At 43.6% G+C, this 20,000-nt stretch overlaps 2 protein-coding genes across 2 annotated transcripts in view; both read right to left on the bottom strand.

The window, feature by feature from the left end:
• Window positions 1–20,000, bottom strand: part of LOC310864930 (prolyl-tRNA synthetase associated domain-containing protein 1-like) — a 48,960-nt gene that overhangs the window by 73 nt on the left and 28,887 nt on the right. The window contains exon 5 of the transcript XR_014569774.1: window positions 1–177. This exon is cut by the window's left edge and continues 73 nt beyond it. The gene's annotated coding sequence lies outside the window, so the exon portion shown is untranslated. The remainder of the gene's footprint in view (window positions 178–20,000) is intronic.
• On the bottom strand, window positions 171–17,378 carry LOC310864932 (prolyl-tRNA synthetase associated domain-containing protein 1-like; the record flags this gene model as incomplete). The annotated part of the gene is made up of 4 exons (XM_083773782.1): window positions 171–508; window positions 10,749–10,838; window positions 12,929–13,054; window positions 17,292–17,378. 4 exons carry the CDS (start codon window positions 17,376–17,378, stop codon window positions 299–301), a joined length of 513 nt encoding a protein of 170 aa, XP_083629908.1. The 3' UTR covers window positions 171–298.

Raw genomic sequence — 20,000 nt, 5'->3', positions numbered from 1 at the left:
TGTAAATATGAAATAAATGCTTAAACATGTAGCTATAGGTGTAATGTTAGAGTCCACAGAAGTGAACCTTTTCAAGCCTGTTTTCTCAACTCTCTGTTTCTCTGCCAGACATTACTCTATAAGCCATATCTCCACAACTGGAGGGTCAAACTGAACAACCAATATGTCAATTTGAAGCTACGATTCCCTGCTTTCACATGACATGAAAAAAAAAACGAAAAATTCTACACGATCCAATGGCAGTCCCTCAGTCAAATGTAGTCACATCTGTGGCCTTGGTCTGGGGTCCTGGCGGGGGTCAGAAGTCCTGCAGGATGGGGTCATGTCCCGTGTCCTTCAGGAACCTGAGCAGGTCTTGCGGGGTCAGCCCCATGGTGGCGCTGTTGGTCATGGGGTGGAAGTAGACCCTGTCGTGTCCCCCACTGACCAGGTCACTGTCCAGGACACACTTCACACTCTGCTCCTTGTCCCAGAGGAGAGAGAGCGCCGTGGCACATCCCTGACCCACCTGGAGGACAAGAGGACACAACTATGAACACCTGGAGGACAGACAGAGACAACTATGAACGCCTGGAGGACACAGAGACAACTATGAACACCTGGAGGACACAGAGACAACTATGAACACCTGGAGGACAAGAGACAACTATGAACACCTGGAGGACAGACAGAGACAACTATGAACACCTGGAGGACAGACAGAGACAACTATGAACACCTGGAGGACAAGAGGACAACTATGAACACCTGGAGGACAAGAGACAACTATGAACACCTGGAGGACAAGAGACAACTATGAACACCTGGAGGACAGAGAGACAACTATGAACACCTGGAGGACACAGAGACAACTATGAACACCTGGAGGACACAGAGACAACTATGAACACCTGGAGGACACAGAGACAACTATGAACACCTGGAGGACACAGAGACAACTATGAACACCTGGAGGACACAGAGACAACTATGAACACCTGGAGGACAAGAGACAACTATGAACACCTGGAGGACAAGAGACAACTATGAACACCTGGAGGACACAGAGACAACTATGAACACCTGGAGGACAGACAGAGACAACTATGAACACCTGGAGGACACAGAGACAACTATGAACACCTGGAGGACACAGAGACAACTATGAACACCTGGAGGACACACAGAGACAACTATGAACACCTGGAGGACACAGAGACAACTATGAACACCTGGAGGACACAGAGACAACTATGAACACCTGGAGGACAAGAGACAACTATGAACACCTGGAGGACAGAGAGACAACTATGAACACCTGGAGGACACAGAGACAACTATGAACACCTGGAGGACAGACAGAGACAACTATGAACACCTGGAGGACAGACAGAGACAACTATGAACACCTGGAGGACACAGAGACAACTATGAACACCTGGAGGACACAGAGACAACTATGAACACCTGGAGGACAGACAGAGACAACTATGAACACCTGGAGGACACAGAGACAACTATGAACACCTGGAGGACAGACAGAGACAACTATTAACACCTGGAGGACAGAGAGACAACTATGAACACCTGGAGGACACAGAGACAACTATGAACACCTGGAGGACACAGAGACAACTATGAACACCTGGAGGACAGAGAGACAACTATGAACACCTGGAGGACACAGAGACAACTATGAACACCTGAGAGGACAGACAGAGACAACTATGAACACCTGGAGGACAAAGAGACAACTATGAACACCTGGAGGACACAGAGACAACTATGAACACCTGGAGGACAGACAGAGACAACTATGAACACCTGGAGGACAGACAGAGACAACTATGAACACCTGGAGGACAAAGAGACAACTATGAACACCTGGAGGACACAGAGACAACTATGAACACCTGGAGGACAGACAGAGACAACTATGAACACCTGGAGGACACAGAGACAACTATGAACACCTGGAGGACACAGAGACAACTATGAACACCTGGAGGACAAAGAGACAACTATGAACACCTGGAGGACACAGAGACAACTATGAACACCTGGAGGACACAGAGACAACTATGAACACCTGGAGGACACAGAGACAACTATGAACACCTGGAGGACACAGAGACAACTATGAACACCTGGAGGACAGACAGAGACAACTATGAACACCTGGAGGACACAGAGAGACAACTATGAACACCTGGAGGACACAGAGACAACTATGAACACCTGGAGGACAGACAGAGACAACTATGAACACCTGGAGGACAGACAGAGACAACTATGAACACCTGGAGGACACAGAGACAACTATGAACACCTGGAGGACACAGAGACAACTATGAACACCTGGAGGACACAGAGACAACTATGAACACCTGGAGGACAGACAGAGACAACTATGAACACCTGGAGGACACAGAGACAACTATGAACACCTGGAGGACACAGAGAGACAACTATGAACACCTGGAGGACACAGAGACAACTATGAACACCTGGAGGACACAGAGACAACTATGAACACCTGGAGGACACAGAGACAACTATGAACACCTGGAGGACAAGAGACAACTATGAACACCTGGAGGACACAGAGACAACTATGAACACCTGGAGGACAGACAGAGACAACTATGAACACCTGGAGGACACAGAGACAACTATGAACACCTGGAGGACACAGAGACAACTATGAACACCTGGAGGACACAGAGACAACTATGAACACCTGGAGGACACAGAGACAACTATGAACACCTGGAGGACAAGAGACAACTATGAACACCTGGAGGACAAGAGACAACTATGAACACCTGGAGGACAGACAGAGACAACTATGAACACCTGGAGGACACAGAGACAACTATGAACACCTGGAGGACACAGAGACAACTATGAACACCTGGAGGACACACAGAGACAACTATGAACACCTGGAGGACACAGAGACAACTATGAACACCTGGAGGACACAGAGACAACTATGAACACCTGGAGGACAAGAGACAACTATGAACACCTGGAGGACAGAGAGACAACTATGAACACCTGGAGGACAGACAGAGACAACTATGAACACCTGGAGGACAAAGAGACAACTATGAACACCTGGAGGACACAGAGACAACTATGAACACCTGGAGGACAGACAGAGACAACTATGAACACCTGGAGGACAGACAGAGACAACTATGAACACCTGGAGGACAAAGAGACAACTATGAACACCTGGAGGACACAGAGACAACTATGAACACCTGGAGGACAGACAGAGACAACTATGAACACCTGGAGGACACAGAGACAACTATGAACACCTGGAGGACACAGAGACAACTATGAACACCTGGAGGACAAAGAGACAACTATGAACACCTGGAGGACACAGAGACAACTATGAACACCTGGAGGACACAGAGACAACTATGAACACCTGGAGGACACAGAGACAACTATGAACACCTGGAGGACACAGAGACAACTATGAACACCTGGAGGACAGACAGAGACAACTATGAACACCTGGAGGACACAGAGAGACAACTATGAACACCTGGAGGACACAGAGACAACTATGAACACCTGGAGGACAGACAGAGACAACTATGAACACCTGGAGGACAGACAGAGACAACTATGAACACCTGGAGGACACAGAGACAACTATGAACACCTGGAGGACACAGAGACAACTATGAACACCTGGAGGACACAGAGACAACTATGAACACCTGGAGGACAGACAGAGACAACTATGAACACCTGGAGGACACAGAGACAACTATGAACACCTGGAGGACACAGAGAGACAACTATGAACACCTGGAGGACACAGAGACAACTATGAACACCTGGAGGACAGACAGAGACAACTATGAACACCTGGAGGACACAGAGACAACTATGAACACCTGGAGGACAGACAGAGACAACTATGAACACCTGGAGGACACAGAGACAACTATGAACACCTGGAGGACACAGAGACAACTATGAACACCTGGAGGACACAGAGACAACTATGAACACCTGGAGGACACAGAGACAACTATGAACACCTGGAGGACACAGAGACAACTATGAACACCTGGAGGACACAGAGACAACTATGAACACCTGGAGGACACAGAGAGACAACTATGAACACCTGGAGGACACAGAGACAACTATGAACACCTGGAGGACAGACAGAGACAACTATGAACACCTGGAGGACACAGAGACAACTATGGACACCTGGAGGACAGACAGAGACAACTATGAACACCTGGAGGACACACAGAGACAACTATGAACACCTGGAGGACACAGAGACAACTATGAACACCTGGAGGACACAGAGACAACTATGAACACCTGGAGGACAGACAGAGACAACTATGAACACCTGGAGGACAAGAGACAACTATGAACACCTGGAGGACAGACAGAGACAACTATGAACACCTGGAGGACAAGAGACAACTATGAACACCTGGAGGACACAGAGACAACTATGAACACCTGGAGGACAAGAGACAACTATGAACACCTGGAGGACAAGAGACAACTATGAACACCTGGAGGACACAGAGACAACTATGAACACCTGGAGGACACAGAGACAACTATGAACACCTGGAGGACAGACAGAGACAACTATGAACACCTGGAGGACACAGAGACAACTATGAACACCTGGAGGACACAGAGACAACTATGAACACCTGGAGGACACAGAGACAACTATGAACACCTGGAGGACAGACAGAGACAACTATGAACACCTGGAGGACACAGAGACAACTATGAACACCTGGAGGACAAGAGACAACTATGAACACCTGGAGGACACAGAGACAACTATGAACACCTGGAGGACACAGAGACAACTATGAACACCTGGAGGACAAGAGACAACTATGAACACCTGGAGGACAAGAGACAACTATGAACACCTGGAGGACACAGAGACAACTATGAACACCTGGAGGACACAGAGACAACTATGAACACCTGGAGGACACAGAGACAACTATGAACACCTGGAGGACAGACAGAGACAACTATGAACACCTGGAGGACACAGAGACAACTATGAACACCTGGAGGACACAGAGACAACTATGAACACCTGGAGGACACAGAGACAACTATGAACACCTGGAGGACAGACAGAGACAACTATGAACACCTGGAGGACACAGAGACAACTATGAACACCTGGAGGACACAGAGACAACTATGAACACCTGGAGGACAAGAGGACAACTATGAACACCTGGAGGACAAGAGGACAACTATGAACACCTGGAGGACACAGAGACAACTATGAACACCTGGAGGACACAGAGACAACTATGAACACCTGGAGGACACAGAGACAACTATGAACACCTGGAGGACACAGAGACAACTATGAACACCTGGAGGACAAGAGGACAACTATGAACACCTGGAGGACAGACAGAGACAACTATGAACACCTGGAGGACACAGAGACAACTATGAACACCTGGAGGACAGACAGAGACAACTATGAACACCTGGAGGACACAGAGACAACTATGAACACCTGGAGGACACAGAGACAACTATGAACACCTGGAGGACAAGAGACAACTATGAACACCTGGAGGACAAGAGGACAACTATGAACACCTGGAGGACAGACAGAGACAACTATGAACACCTGGAGGACACAGAGACAACTATGAACACCTGGAGGACACAGAGACAACTATGAACACCTGGAGGACAAGAGGACAACTATGAACACCTGGAGGACAGACAGAGACAACTATGAACACCTGGAGGACACAGAGACAACTATGAACACCTGGAGGACACAGAGACAACTATGAACACCTGGAGGACAAGAGGACAACTATGAACACCTGGAGGACAGACAGAGACAACTATGAACACCTGGAGGACACAGAGACAACTATGAACACCTGGAGGACACAGAGACAACTATGAACACCTGGAGGACACAGAGACAACTATGAACACCTGGAGGACACAGAGACAACTATGAACACCTGGAGGACAGACAGAGACAACTATGAACACCTGGAGGACACAGAGACAACTATGAACACATGGAGGACACAGAGACAACTATGAACACCTGGAGGACACAGAGACAACTATGAACACCTGGAGGACAGACAGAGACAACTATGAACACCTGGAGGACACAGAGACAACTATGAACACCTGGAGGACACAGAGACAACTATGAACACCTGGAGGACACAGAGACAACTATGAACACCTGGAGGACAGACAGAGACAACTATGAACACCTGGAGGACACAGAGACAACTATGAACACCTGGAGGACAGACAGAGACAACTATGAACACCTGGAGGACACAGAGACAACTATGAACACCTGGAGGACAGACAGAGACAACTATGAACACCTGGAGGACAAGAGACAACTATGAACACCTGGAGGACACACAGAGACAACTATGAACACCTGGAGGACACAGAGACAACTATGAACACCTGGAGGACACAGAGACAACTATGAACACCTGGAGGACAGACAGAGACAACTATGAACACCTGGAGGACACAGAGACAACTATGAACACCTGGAGGACACAGAGACAACTATGAACACCTGGAGGACAGACAGAGACAACTATGAACACCTGGAGGACAGACAGAGACAACTATGAACACCTGGAGGACAGACAGAGACAACTATGAACACCTGGAGGACACAGAGACAACTATGAACACCTGGAGGACACAGAGACAACTATGAACACCTGGAGGACAGACAGAGACAACTACGAACACCTGGAGGACAGACAGAGACAACTATGAACACCTGGAGGACACAGAGACAACTATGAACACCTGGAGGACACAGAGACAACTATGAACACCTGGAGGACACAGAGACAACTATGAACACCTGGAGGACACAGAGACAACTATGAACACCTGGAGGACAGACAGAGACAACTATGAACACCTGGAGGACAAGAGACAACTATGAACACCTGGAGGACAGACAGAGACAACTATGAACACCTGGAGGACAAGAGACAACTATGAACACCTGGAGGACACAGAGACAACTATGAACACCTGGAGGACAAGAGACAACTATGAACACCTGGAGGACAAGAGACAACTATGAACACCTGGAGGACACAGAGACAACTATGAACACCTGGAGGACACAGAGACAACTATGAACACCTGGAGGACAGACAGAGACAACTATGAACACCTGGAGGACACAGAGACAACTATGAACACCTGGAGGACACAGAGACAACTATGAACACCTGGAGGACACAGAGACAACTATGAACACCTGGAGGACAGACAGAGACAACTATGAACACCTGGAGGACACAGAGACAACTATGAACACCTGGAGGACAAGAGACAACTATGAACACCTGGAGGACACAGAGACAACTATGAACACCTGGAGGACACAGAGACAACTATGAACACCTGGAGGACAAGAGACAACTATGAACACCTGGAGGACAAGAGACAACTATGAACACCTGGAGGACACAGAGACAACTATGAACACCTGGAGGACACAGAGACAACTAGAGGACAGACAGAGACACAACTAGACTGTGCATTCATGTATCATGTTTCATGTTGCAAATAATATCACAATCAAGCAGGATTCATTAAATCACTTAAGCACTCCAACCCCATACAGGCCATTTACTGTGACAGTAATCATTGCTATAGTGTGTTCAGTAACAGTGTTAAATAGCTCTATATTGTGACAGTAATCATTGCTATAAAGTGTGTTCAGTAACAGTGTTAAATAGCTCTATATTGTGACAGTAATCATTGATATAGTGTGTTCAGTAACAGTGTTAAATAGCTCTATATTGTGACAGTAATCATTGATATAGTGTGTTCAGTAACAGTGTTAAATAGCTCTATATTGTGACAGTAATCATTGCTATAGAGTGTGTTCAGTAACAGTGTTAAATAGCTCTATATTGTGACAGTAATCATTGCTATAGTGTGTTCAGTAACAGTGTTAAATAGCTCTATATGGTGACAGTAATCATTGATATAGAGTGTGTGTTCAGTAACAGTGTTAAATAGCTCTATATTGTGACAGTAATCATTGCTATAGAGTGTGTGTTCAGTAACAGTGTTAAATAGCTCTATATGGTGACAGTAATCATTGATATAGAGTGTGTGTTCAGTAACAGTGTTAAATAGCTCTATATTGTGACAGTAATCATTGATATAGAGTGTGTGTTCAGTAACAGTGTTAAATAGCTCTATATGGTGACAGTAATCATTGATATAGAGTGTGTGTTCAGTAACAGTGTTAAATAGCTCTATATTGTGACAGTAATCATTGATATAGAGTGTGTGTTCAGTAACAGTGTTAAATAGCTCTATATTGTGACAGTAATCAGTGATATAGAGTGTGTGTTCAGTAACAGTGTTAAATAGCTCTATATTGTGACAGTAATCATTGCTATAGAGTGTGTTCAGTAACAGTGTTAAATAGCTCTATATTGTGACAGTAACAGTGTCAAATAGCTCTATATTGTGACAGTAATCATTGATATAGTGTGTTCAGTAACAGTGTTAAATAGCTCTATATTGTGACAGTAATCATTGATATAGAGTGTGTTCAGTAACAGTGTTAAATAGCTCTATATTGTGACAGTAATCATTGCTATAAAGTGTGTTCAGTAACAGTGTTAAATAGCTCTATATTGTGACAGTAATCATTGATATAGTGTGTTCAGTAACAGTGTTAAATAGCTCTATATTGTGACAGTAATCATTGATATAGTGTGTTCAGTAACAGTGTTAAATAGCTCTATATTGTGACAGTAATCATTGCTATAGAGTGTGTTCAGTAACAGTGTTAAATAGCTCTATATTGTGACAGTAATCATTGCTATAGTGTGTTCAGTAACAGTGTTAAATAGCTCTATATGGTGACAGTAATCATTGATATAGAGTGTGTGTTCAGTAACAGTGTTAAATAGCTCTATATTGTGACAGTAATCATTGCTATAGAGTGTGTGTTCAGTAACAGTGTTAAATAGCTCTATATGGTGACAGTAATCATTGATATAGAGTGTGTGTTCAGTAACAGTGTTAAATAGCTCTATATTGTGACAGTAATCATTGATATAGAGTGTGTGTTCAGTAACAGTGTTAAATAGCTCTATATGGTGACAGTAATCATTGATATAGAGTGTGTGTTCAGTAACAGTGTTAAATAGCTCTATATTGTGACAGTAATCATTGATATAGAGTGTGTGTTCAGTAACAGTGTTAAATAGCTCTATATTGTGACAGTAATCAGTGATATAGAGTGTGTGTTCAGTAACAGTGTTAAATAGCTCTATATTGTGACAGTAATCATTGCTATAGAGTGTGTTCAGTAACAGTGTTAAATAGCTCTATATTGTGACAGTAACAGTGTCAAATAGCTCTATATTGTGACAGTAATCATTGATATAGAGTGTGTGTTCAGTAACAGTGTTAAATAGCTGTACATTGTGACAGTAATCATTGCTATAGAGTGTGTTCAGTAACAGTGTTAAATAGCTCTATATTGTGACAGTAATCATTGATATAGAGTGTGTGTTCAGTAACAGTGTTAAATAGCTCTATATTGTGACAGTAATCATTGCTATAGTGTGTTCAGTAACAGTGTTAAATAGCTCTATATTGTGACAGTAATCATTGCTATAGTGTGTTCAGTAACAGTGTTAAATAGCTCTATATTGTGACAGTAATCATTGCAATAGTGTGTGTTCAGTAACAGTGTTAAATAGCTCTATATTGTGACAGTAATCATTGCTATAGAGTGTGTGTTCAGTAACAGTGTTAAATAGCTCTATATTGTGACAGTAATCATTGCTATAGTGTGTTCAGTAACAGTGTTAAATAGCTCTATATTGTGACAGTAATCATTGCTATAGAGTGTGTTCAGTAACAGTGTTAAATAGCTGTATATTGTGACAGTAATCATTGCTATAGTGTGTTCAGTAACAGTGTTAAATAGCTGTATATTGTGACAGTAATCATTGCTATAGTGTGTTCAGTAACAGTGTTAAATAGCTCTATATGGTGACAGTAATCATTGCTATAGTGTGTTCAGTAACAGTGTTAAATAGCTCTATATGGTGACAGTAATCATTGCTATAGTGTGTGTTCAGTAACAGTGTTAAATAGCTCTATATTGTGACAGTAATCATTGCTATAGAGTGTGTTCAGTAACAGTGTTAAATAGCTCTATATTGTGACAGTAGTCATTGCTATAGAGTGTGTTCAGTGACAGTGTTAAATAGCTCTATATTGTGACAGTAATCATTGCTAGTGTGTTCAGTAACAGTGTTAAATAGCTCTATATTGTGACAGTAATCATTGCTATAGTGTGTGTTCAGTAACAGTGTTAAATAGCTCTATATTGTGACAGTAATCATTGCTATAGTGTGTTCAGTAACAGTGTTAAATAGCTCTATATTGTGACAGTAATCATTGCTATAGAGTGTGTTCAGTAACAGTGTTAAATAGCTCTATATTATGACAGTAACAGTGTCAAATAGCTCTATATTGTGACAGTAATCATTGCTATAGAGTGTGTTCAGTAACAGTGTTAAATAGCTCTATATTATGACAGTAACAGTGTCAAATAGCTCTATATTGTGACAGTAATCATTGCTATAGTGTGTGTTCAGTAACAGTGTTAAATAGCTCTATATTGTGACAGTAATCATTGCTATTTTCACCTTGAGTTTTTCCAACATGGCCGCCTCGTCAGCGAAGCGCAGGTTTCCACTGCCCACGCCCAGCTTCTTGGCCAGCTCGTTAAGATTCACCTGCAATAAATTAGCCAATTAAGCTCTTACGAGCTGTATCTCTATATATAAGTATTTCTTTCTTTTTTATTACTTTTTATTATTTTTTATTATCATTATTATTATTTTTATTTATTACTCTGTTTTATTTTTTATTTTTTTAATGTTTTTCTCTCTTATTTTACCCCCCTTTTAAGTAGTTTATTAATTATTATTATTAACCATGTGATCCCTTTCCCTTTGTACTAGCCTAGCCCCTTAGATAGCATTTTATGTCGACTTAGATAGTATTTTAGACAGACTTATAGCTCGTTACGTAGACAGCACTAGAATTGCATCTTATGTAGTCATAGCACTTTATAATACACATGTGTATATTGTATAATATATAATATAGTATAGTATGTATAGTTGACATAGATAGTCCACTGTTACGTTCTTAGTTTATACATGATTCATGATAACTACTTTTTATATATTATGTGATGTATGACATGCTTTTGTTTTTGCATAAATGTAAGTCGCTCTGGATCAAGAGCGTCTGCTAAATGCCTACATTGTATCTTAGTTATATACTCAACCTATTGGTTTTATACCTGTATGAATGAATGAATGAATGAATGAATGAATGAATGAATGAATGAATGAATGAATGAATGAATGAATTTTTATTTTCGTGTCTTGTCATTAAGACCCATCCCTTACGCCATTATAAGACACCAACAACATAAATAAACAATATCACGTTTCACTTCCCACACAGAAGTTACACAAAGTATTGGAACAGAAATAAGCATTATCATAAAATAAAATAAAATAAAATACATCACATATAAGTTTTCTTTGTTCGTAATGTCCCAAGCTTTCTCTATATATTCTGCTAATGCAAATATCTTTTGTTCGAATATCCATCTCAGTCGCTCTAGGGATTGGGAAATGAGTTGTGGGAGAAAATATAAAAACAAAGAGTTGTATTTTCTTTGTGTGAAACTTCATGCCTGGCCCAGACAGGGTGCTTTCTGGTCTAGAGGGGCGGGTAGCCTGGCCCAGACAGTCTGCCCCTGGTCTAGAGGGGCGGGTAGCCTGGCCCAGACAGTCTGCCCCTGGTCTAGAGGGGCGGGTAGCCTGGCCCAGACAGTCTGCCCCTGGTCTAGAGGGGCGGGTAGCCTGGCCCAGACAGTCTGCCCCTGGTCTAGAGGGGCGGGTAGCCTGGCCCAGACAGTCTGCCCCTGGTCTAGAGGGGCGGGTAGCCTGGCCCAGACAGTCTGCCCCTGGTCTAGAGGGGCGGGTAGCCTGGCCCAGACAGTCTGCCCCTGGTCTAGAGGGGCGGGTAGCCTGGCCCAGACAGCGTGCTTTCTGGTCTAGAGGGGCGGGTAGCCTGGCCCAGCCAGCGTGCTTTCTGGTCTAGAGGGGCGGGTAGCCTGGCCCAGACAGTCTGCCCCTGGTCTAGAGGGGCGGGTAGCCTGGCCCAGACAGCGTGCTTTCTGGTCTAGAGGGGCGGGTAGCCTGGCCCAGACAGCGTGCTTTCTGGTCTAGAGGGGCGGGTAGCCTGGCCCAGACAGCGTGCTTTCTGGTCTAGAGGGGCGGGTAGCCTGGCCCAGACAGCGTGCTTCCTGGTCTAGAGGGGCGGGTAGCCTGGCCCAGACAGCGTGCTTCCTGGTCTAGAGGGGCGGGCGCGCATGGAGCAATGTGCTGGAGAAAAATTTATTCACCGCTGGTTGAATGTGTGATTCTAGAGGCTCTGTTAATATTTGAATAATAATAATAATAATATATAATAATATAACTAACTTGCACACAATAACAGACCGCCGTCTAATCGTACTTTTACTTCTACTCCACTACATCTCAGAGCCAAAATGTGTTTTCTTTTACTTCACTATAAATTATTTGAAAACTTTAGTTACTTTGGAGATTTTAATTTTGATTAGAAAACATACATTAACCCAATACATTTCGGCCATTTGAAAATAGCCGATCTAAACTAGAACTTGTGAAACGGGCACATTGTGCACAATGAGTACTTTTACTTTGAGTGCTTGTACCACAATGAGTACTTTTACTCTGAGTACTTGTACCACAATGAGTACTTTTACTTTGAGTACTTGTACCTGTCTGTCGTGGCGCGCAGACAGCAGGTAGAGGCCTTTCTTCTTCTTGTCCTTCAGAAACAGGTTCTTGGTGACGGCACCGCTCAGACCCTCCAGGTGGGGCATCATCTCCTCTACCGTGAAGACCTGGGGGGGGGGGGGGGGGGGACAATGAGAAAAGGGTGAGGGCACCGCTCAGACCCTCCAGGTGGGGCATCATCTCCTCTACCGTGAAGACCTGGGGGGGGGGGGGGGGAACAATGAGAAAAGGGTGAGGGCACCGCTCAGACCCTCCAGGTGGGGCATCATCTCCTCTACCGTGAAGACCTGGGGGGGGGGGGGACAATGAGAAAAGGGTGAGGGCACCGCTCAGACCCTCCAGGTGGGGCATCATCTCCTCTACCGTGAAGACCTGGGGGGGGGGGGGGGGACAATGAGAAAAGGGTGAGGGCACCGCTCAGACCCTCCAGGTGGGGCATCATCTCCTCCACCGTGAAGACCTGGGGGGGGGGGGGGGGACAATGAGAAAAGGGTGAAGGCACCGCTCAGACCCTCCAGGTGGGGCATCATCTCCTCTACCGTGAAGACCTGGGGGGGGGGGGGGGGACAATGAGAAAAGGGTGAGGGCACCGCTCAGACCCTCCAGGTGGGGCATCATCTCCTCCACCGTGAAGACCTGGGGGGGGGGGGGGGGGGAACAATGAGAAAAGGGTGACGCACCGCTCAGACCCTCCAGGTGGGGCATCATCTCCTCTACCGTGAAGACCTGGGGGGGGGGGGGGGGGAACAATGAGAAAAGGGTGAGGGCACCGCTCAGACCCTCCAGGTGGGGCATCATCTCCTCTACCGTGAAGACCTGGGGGGGGGGGGGGGGGACAATGAGAAAAGGGTGAGGGCACCGCTCAGACCCTCCAGGTGGGGCATCATCTCCTCTACCGTGAAGACCTGGGGGGGGGGGGGGGGGAACAATGAGAAAAGGGTGAGGGCACCGCTCAGACCCTCCAGGTGGGGCATCATCTCCTCTACCGTGAAGACCTGGGGGGGGGGGGGGGGGGACAATGAGAAAAGGGTGAGGGCACCGCTCAGACCCTCCAGGTGGGGCATCATCTCCTCTACCGTGAAGACCTGGGGGGGGGGGGGGGGGAACAATGAGAAAAGGGTGAGGGCACCGCTCAGACCCTCCAGGTGGGGCATCATCTCCTCTACCGTGAAGACCTGGGGGGGGGGGGGGGAACAATGAGAAAAGGGTGAGGGCACCGCTCAGACCCTCCAGGTGGGGCATCATCTCCTCTACCGTGAAGACCTGGGGGGGGGGGGGGGGAACAATGAGAAAAGGGTGAAGGCACCGCTCAGACCCTCCAGGTGGGGCATCATCTCCTCTACCGTGAAGACCTGGGGGGGGGGGGGGGGGACAATGAGAAAAGGGTGACCGCACCGCTCAGACCCTCCAGGTGGGGCATCATCTCCTCTACCGTGAAGACCTGGGGGGGGGGGGGGGGGGGGACAATGAGAAAAGGGTGACATTTCTTCTTACCTGAGATCAGATTCTAAAAATGTCTATTACATCCTGACAGTTTCATTATTAACCCATTCTGACCTGAGATCAGATTCTAAAGATGTCTATTACATCCTGACAGTTTCATTATTAGCCCATTCTGACCGACCTGAGATCAGATTAAAAAAAATTCTATTACATCCTGACAGTGTCATTATTAACCCATTCTGACCGACCTGAGATCAGATTAAAAAAATGTCTATTACATCCTGACAGTGTCATTAACAACCCATTCTGACCTGAGATCAGATTCTAAAGATGTCTATTACATCCTGACAGTTTCATTATTAACCCATTCTGACCTGAGATCAGATTCTAAAAATGTCTATTACATCCTGACAGTTTCCTAATTAAAACCCATTCTGACCTGAGATCAGATTCTAAAGATGTCTATTACATCCTGACAGTTTCATTATTAACCCATTCTGACCTGAGATCAGATTCTAAAAATGTCTATTACATCCTGACAGTGTCATTATTAACCCATTCTGACCTGAGATCAGATTCTAAAAATGTCTATTACATCCTGACAGTGTCATTATTAACCCATTCTGACCTGAGATCAGATTCTAAAAATGTCTATTACATCCTGACAGTTTCATTATTAAAACCCATTCTGACCTGAGATCAGATTCTAAAAATGTCTATTACATCCTGACAGTTTCATTATTAACCCATTCTGACCTGAGATCAGATTCTAAAGATGTCTATTACATCCTGACAGTTTCATTATTAACCCATTCTGACCTGAGATCAGATTCTAAAAATGTCTATTACATCCTGACAGTGTCATTAACAACCCATTCTGACCTGAGATCAGATTCTAAAAATGTCTATTACATCCTGACAGTTTCATTATTAACCCATTCTGACCTGAGATCAGATTCTAAAAATGTCTATTACATCCTGACAGTTTCATTATTAACCCATTCTGACCTGAGATCAGATTCTAAAAATGTCTATTACATCCTGACAGTGTCATTATTAACCCATTCTGACCGACCTGAGATCAGATTAAAAAAATGTCTATTACATCCTGACAGTGTCATTAACAACCCATTCTGACCTGAGATCAGATTCAAAAAATGTCTATTACATCCTGACAGTTTCATTATTAACCCATTCTGACCTGAGATCAGATTCTAAAAATGTCTATTACATCCTGACAGTGTCATTATTAACCCATTCTGACCGACCTGAGATCAGATTAAAAAAATGTCTATTACATCCTGACAGTGTCATTATTAACCCATTCTGACCTGAGATCAGATTAAAAAAATGTCAGTCGTTCTTCGATTTTTCAAAAATAGCAGACCTACAAGCTCGTATCGCGCCACTCGGTGGCGCGATATGAGCTTGTAGATCTGCTATTTTTCAATAGCTAAAGCATAACATGATGCCGACACCAAAATGGGTGCCCGGTCAGAATGGGTTAAAACGGACCAATCCTGCAAACTTTGAAAGCCAATGTTAGCCAATCAGGATGGAATATGAAATATGGGACAGATCCGTCTTGAACACATGACTATAGAGATAGTGTGAAATGATTTGCGGGGATTTTTGGACAGATTCTGGAGGAGTAATATAAAAAATAATAATAATAATAATTCAAAAGTCGGCCTCCTGGTGGCGCTATAACAGGCCGTTGTGGAAAATGTGGGGCAGCGGTTCATCGTTGGCATCCAGGGAGTGTGTGTGTGCAGCTTCTGGCATCGCCCGGGTTAATATATCAATATAATTCTGTTCATATATATATATATATATATATATATATATACACTCAGTGGTGTCATGGGTCGTATAGAACGCAGAAGTACCACGCCGATGGTACCAGTATTGTTCTGACGTGCACGCGCAGGGATTGAAACAGAACGGTGCATGTGCGTGCACGCTAGAACGCGTACCCCCAATAATCTATTATATAACCTTAATATAACCTAAGCTATACTAGATTCAATCAACCTCGCGTCACCAGTCCTCTCAAGACGCACCAAGTACCCCCCCCCCCCCTTTTTCCCTCACTGTATGTGTTTCTTTTCCCTTTTTACTTCCTTTATGATGAATTCCTGTTCTGTTCTTTAACTATATAGAAGTGTCTATTCGTACGTCTCTAAATGTTTTGATGAATTGAACAATGTGGACCCTGTTGTAAACAAGTGTAATGCTTAATTGGGTCGTCCACTCACAGTTAACAGTCTTTGTATTGATCAATCAATCAATCAAATCTGTCTGGCACACGTGACGTCATTATAACGCCGTGGTAGCCGTAAAGAAAACACCATGACACCAATAGGCCTATATATTAATACATTCATATTTCATATCATTGTTTTGAATCTGTATTTAGTACAGAATGACATCACATCACATCACTGCTGTGCTGGGCAGGAGGAGAGGAGGTATGCAGCACACTCTAGTGGTGACTGGGAGTCACTGCAGGCATGTGTGCAGTTGAACCCGTGTCAGTTTGTAAACACCGTGGGATTGTGTCTCCTGTGTCAGTACAGTACAGTACAGTACAGTACAGTACAGTACAGTACAGTACAGTACAGTACAGTACAGTACAGTACAGTACAGTACAGTACAGTACAGTCTGAAACACGGGTTTCTTCTCGGTGGTAACTTGACAGAACTCAGAGCTAGTAGAACTAGAACAAGCATGGTGTGTGACGTGTGTGTGTGTGTGTGTGTGTGTGTGTGTGTGTGTGTGTGTGTGTGTGTGTGTGTGTGTGTGTGTGTGTGTGTGTGTGTGTGTGTGTGTGTGTGTGTGTGTGTGTGTGTGTGTGTGTGTGTGTGTGTGTGTGTGTGTGTGTGTGTGTGTGTGTGTACCGCTGGATGCTCCACGCAGCTCGTCTGTATGTCCAAACCGTCCAGATGTTTCTGCAGCTCGGCGCGCAGCTCGCTCTGATCCGCCATGTTGGACCAACCGTCTGGACCGGAGACCAAGGCTGGCTGAAGAAGGAGAGGACGGAAGCACGCAGGCTACAGTTGGAAGGGGGGGGCTATCCACACTTTTTTATGCTTTTTACGTTTGTTTTTAGTAATTTAGTTTTAATGCTTTTTTAACATAATTATGTAGTCTGTGGTCGTTTAGATTCGTTTTTATTTGTGGGAAAAAAACTGTTTTAATTCGTTTTTTTTGTTTCTGTTATGTTCAGGGGCAAGTCTAAAATGAAACTAAAAATTTGATCATTTCAGATGACTGAAACTCAATGCAAATTTATAATTTTAAAACTAATGACTAAAACAAAATCACACGGTAATGTGCTGTCCAATCTCCACATGTATTTAATTGCCGATCTACAAGCTCACAACTACTGCACCTGACCTATCCTTCTCCAACATACTCCTTGGAAGTGTTTATGTAAACACTATTCTCCCTGCATGAAGCAACACTGCCACCTACTGGAGCAGATGTGTCTTTGGATGAACAGACAGACAGACAGACAGACAGACAGACACTAAACAAACATTAAACCTGTATATAGGAGGGGCCCCTCATAAAACAAACATTAAACCTGTATCTAGGAGGGGCCCCTCATAAAACAAACATTAAACCTGTATCTAGGAGGGGCCCCTCATAAAACAAACATTAAACCTGTATCTAGGAGGGGCCCCTCATAAAACAAACATTAAACCTGTATCTAGGAGGGGCCCCTCATAAAACAAACATTAAACCTGTATCTAGGAGGGGCCCATCATAAAACAAACATTAAACCTGTATCTAGGAGGGGCCCCTCATAAAACAAACATTAAACCTGTATCTAGGAGGGGCCCTCATAAAACAAACATTAAACCTGTATATATAGGAGGGGCCCCTCATAAATATACACTAAACAAACATTAAACCTGTATCTAGGATGATGAATGATGATGTAATGATTAGGTGATGTGATGATGATGTAATGATTAGGTGATGTAATGATGATGTAATGATTAGGTGATGTAATGATGATGTAATGATTAGGTGATGTAATGATGATGTAATGATTAGGTGATGTAATGATGATGTAATGATTAGGTGATGTAATGATGTAATGATTAGGTGATGTAATGATGATGTAATGATTAGGTGATGTAATGATGATGTAATGATTAGGTGATGTGATGATGATGTAATGATTTTTTCGACCTAGCTTTTAATCACAACCCAGTTTAATTTCCAACCTTTCGTTTTGAGCACCTCTTACCTTAGTGCCTATTATATTCATATGTACACACGTGACACTGATGTATTGATTTTATTTCATTGTATTGCTGTTGCTATATGTTTTTTCTTTTCACTTTGGTCGATGACAGTCGTTTTTAAATGTGCTTTATAAATAAAGTTTGATTTGATTTGATTATTATATTGACTATAATAATAATAATAATAATAATACATTTTATTTATAAGGCGCCTTTCAGGGGACTCAACGTCGCCGTACAACAAGTTAAAACAGAGTTAAAAACAGTTAAAACAGAGTTAAAAACAGTTAAAACAGTTAAAACAGAGTTAAAAACAGTTAAAACAGAGTTAAAAACAGTTAAAACACAGCTAAAAACAGTTAAAACAGAGTTAAAAACAGATAAAACAGAGTTAAAAGTAAAAGCAGGCGATGTCTATAACTATAATGGCACCGTTTTCATTTATTGAACTTGTTTACAATAGGGTCCACATCAAAACATTATACGAGACGTACGAATATACATACAACTATTATAGTCAAAACAGGAAGTCATCATAGAGGAGGTAAAAAGGCATGTAATGCATGTCATCACCTTAGAGTATATATACTCTATGGTCATCACCATAGAGTATATATACTCTATGGTCATCACCTTAGAGTATATATACTCTATGGTCATCACCTGTACACCAGATTAGAGAATGAGAATATATTTAAAAAAAATAAGACGTCTTAACGACCGTGGCATCCGGTCAATAATTGGCGATAAAACGTCTTGTCGCTTATGGCTCTTTTAATGACATATTTTCTCTCATGTTTACATTGGTCTCTCCAGACATCGTCTCTGCAGCTGAATCTGTCATGTTTACATTGGTCTCTCCAGACATCGTCTCTGCAGCTGAATCTGTCATGTTTACATTGGTCTCTCTAGACATCGTCTCTGCAGCTGAATCTGTCATGTTTACATTGGTCTCCTCAGACATTCAGGGCTCTGCAGCTGAATCTGTCATGTTTACATTGGTCTCTCTAGACATCGTCTCTGCAGCTGAATCTGTCATGTTTACATTGGTCTCCTCAGACATTCAGGGCTCTGCAGCTGAATCTGTCATGTTTACATTGGTCTCTCCAGACATCGTCTCTGCAGCTGAATCTGTCGTGTTTACATTGGTCTCTCCAGACATCGTCTCTGCAGCTGAATCTGTCATGTTTACATTGGTCTCTCCAGACATCGTCTCTGCAGCTGAATCTGTCATGTTTACATTGGTCTCTCCAGACATCGTCTCTGCAGCTGAATCTGTCATGTTTACATTGGTCTCTCCAGACATCGTCTCTGCAGCTGAATCTGTCATGTTTACATTGGTCTCTCCAG

The sequence above is a fragment of the Protomyctophum parallelum genome (genome assembly GCF_964188405.1).
Source record: "Protomyctophum parallelum genome assembly, chromosome: 9".
Lineage (NCBI taxonomy): Eukaryota > Metazoa > Chordata > Actinopteri > Myctophiformes > Myctophidae > Protomyctophum > Protomyctophum parallelum.
This window is presented reverse-complemented; position numbering and strand designations above follow the sequence as displayed.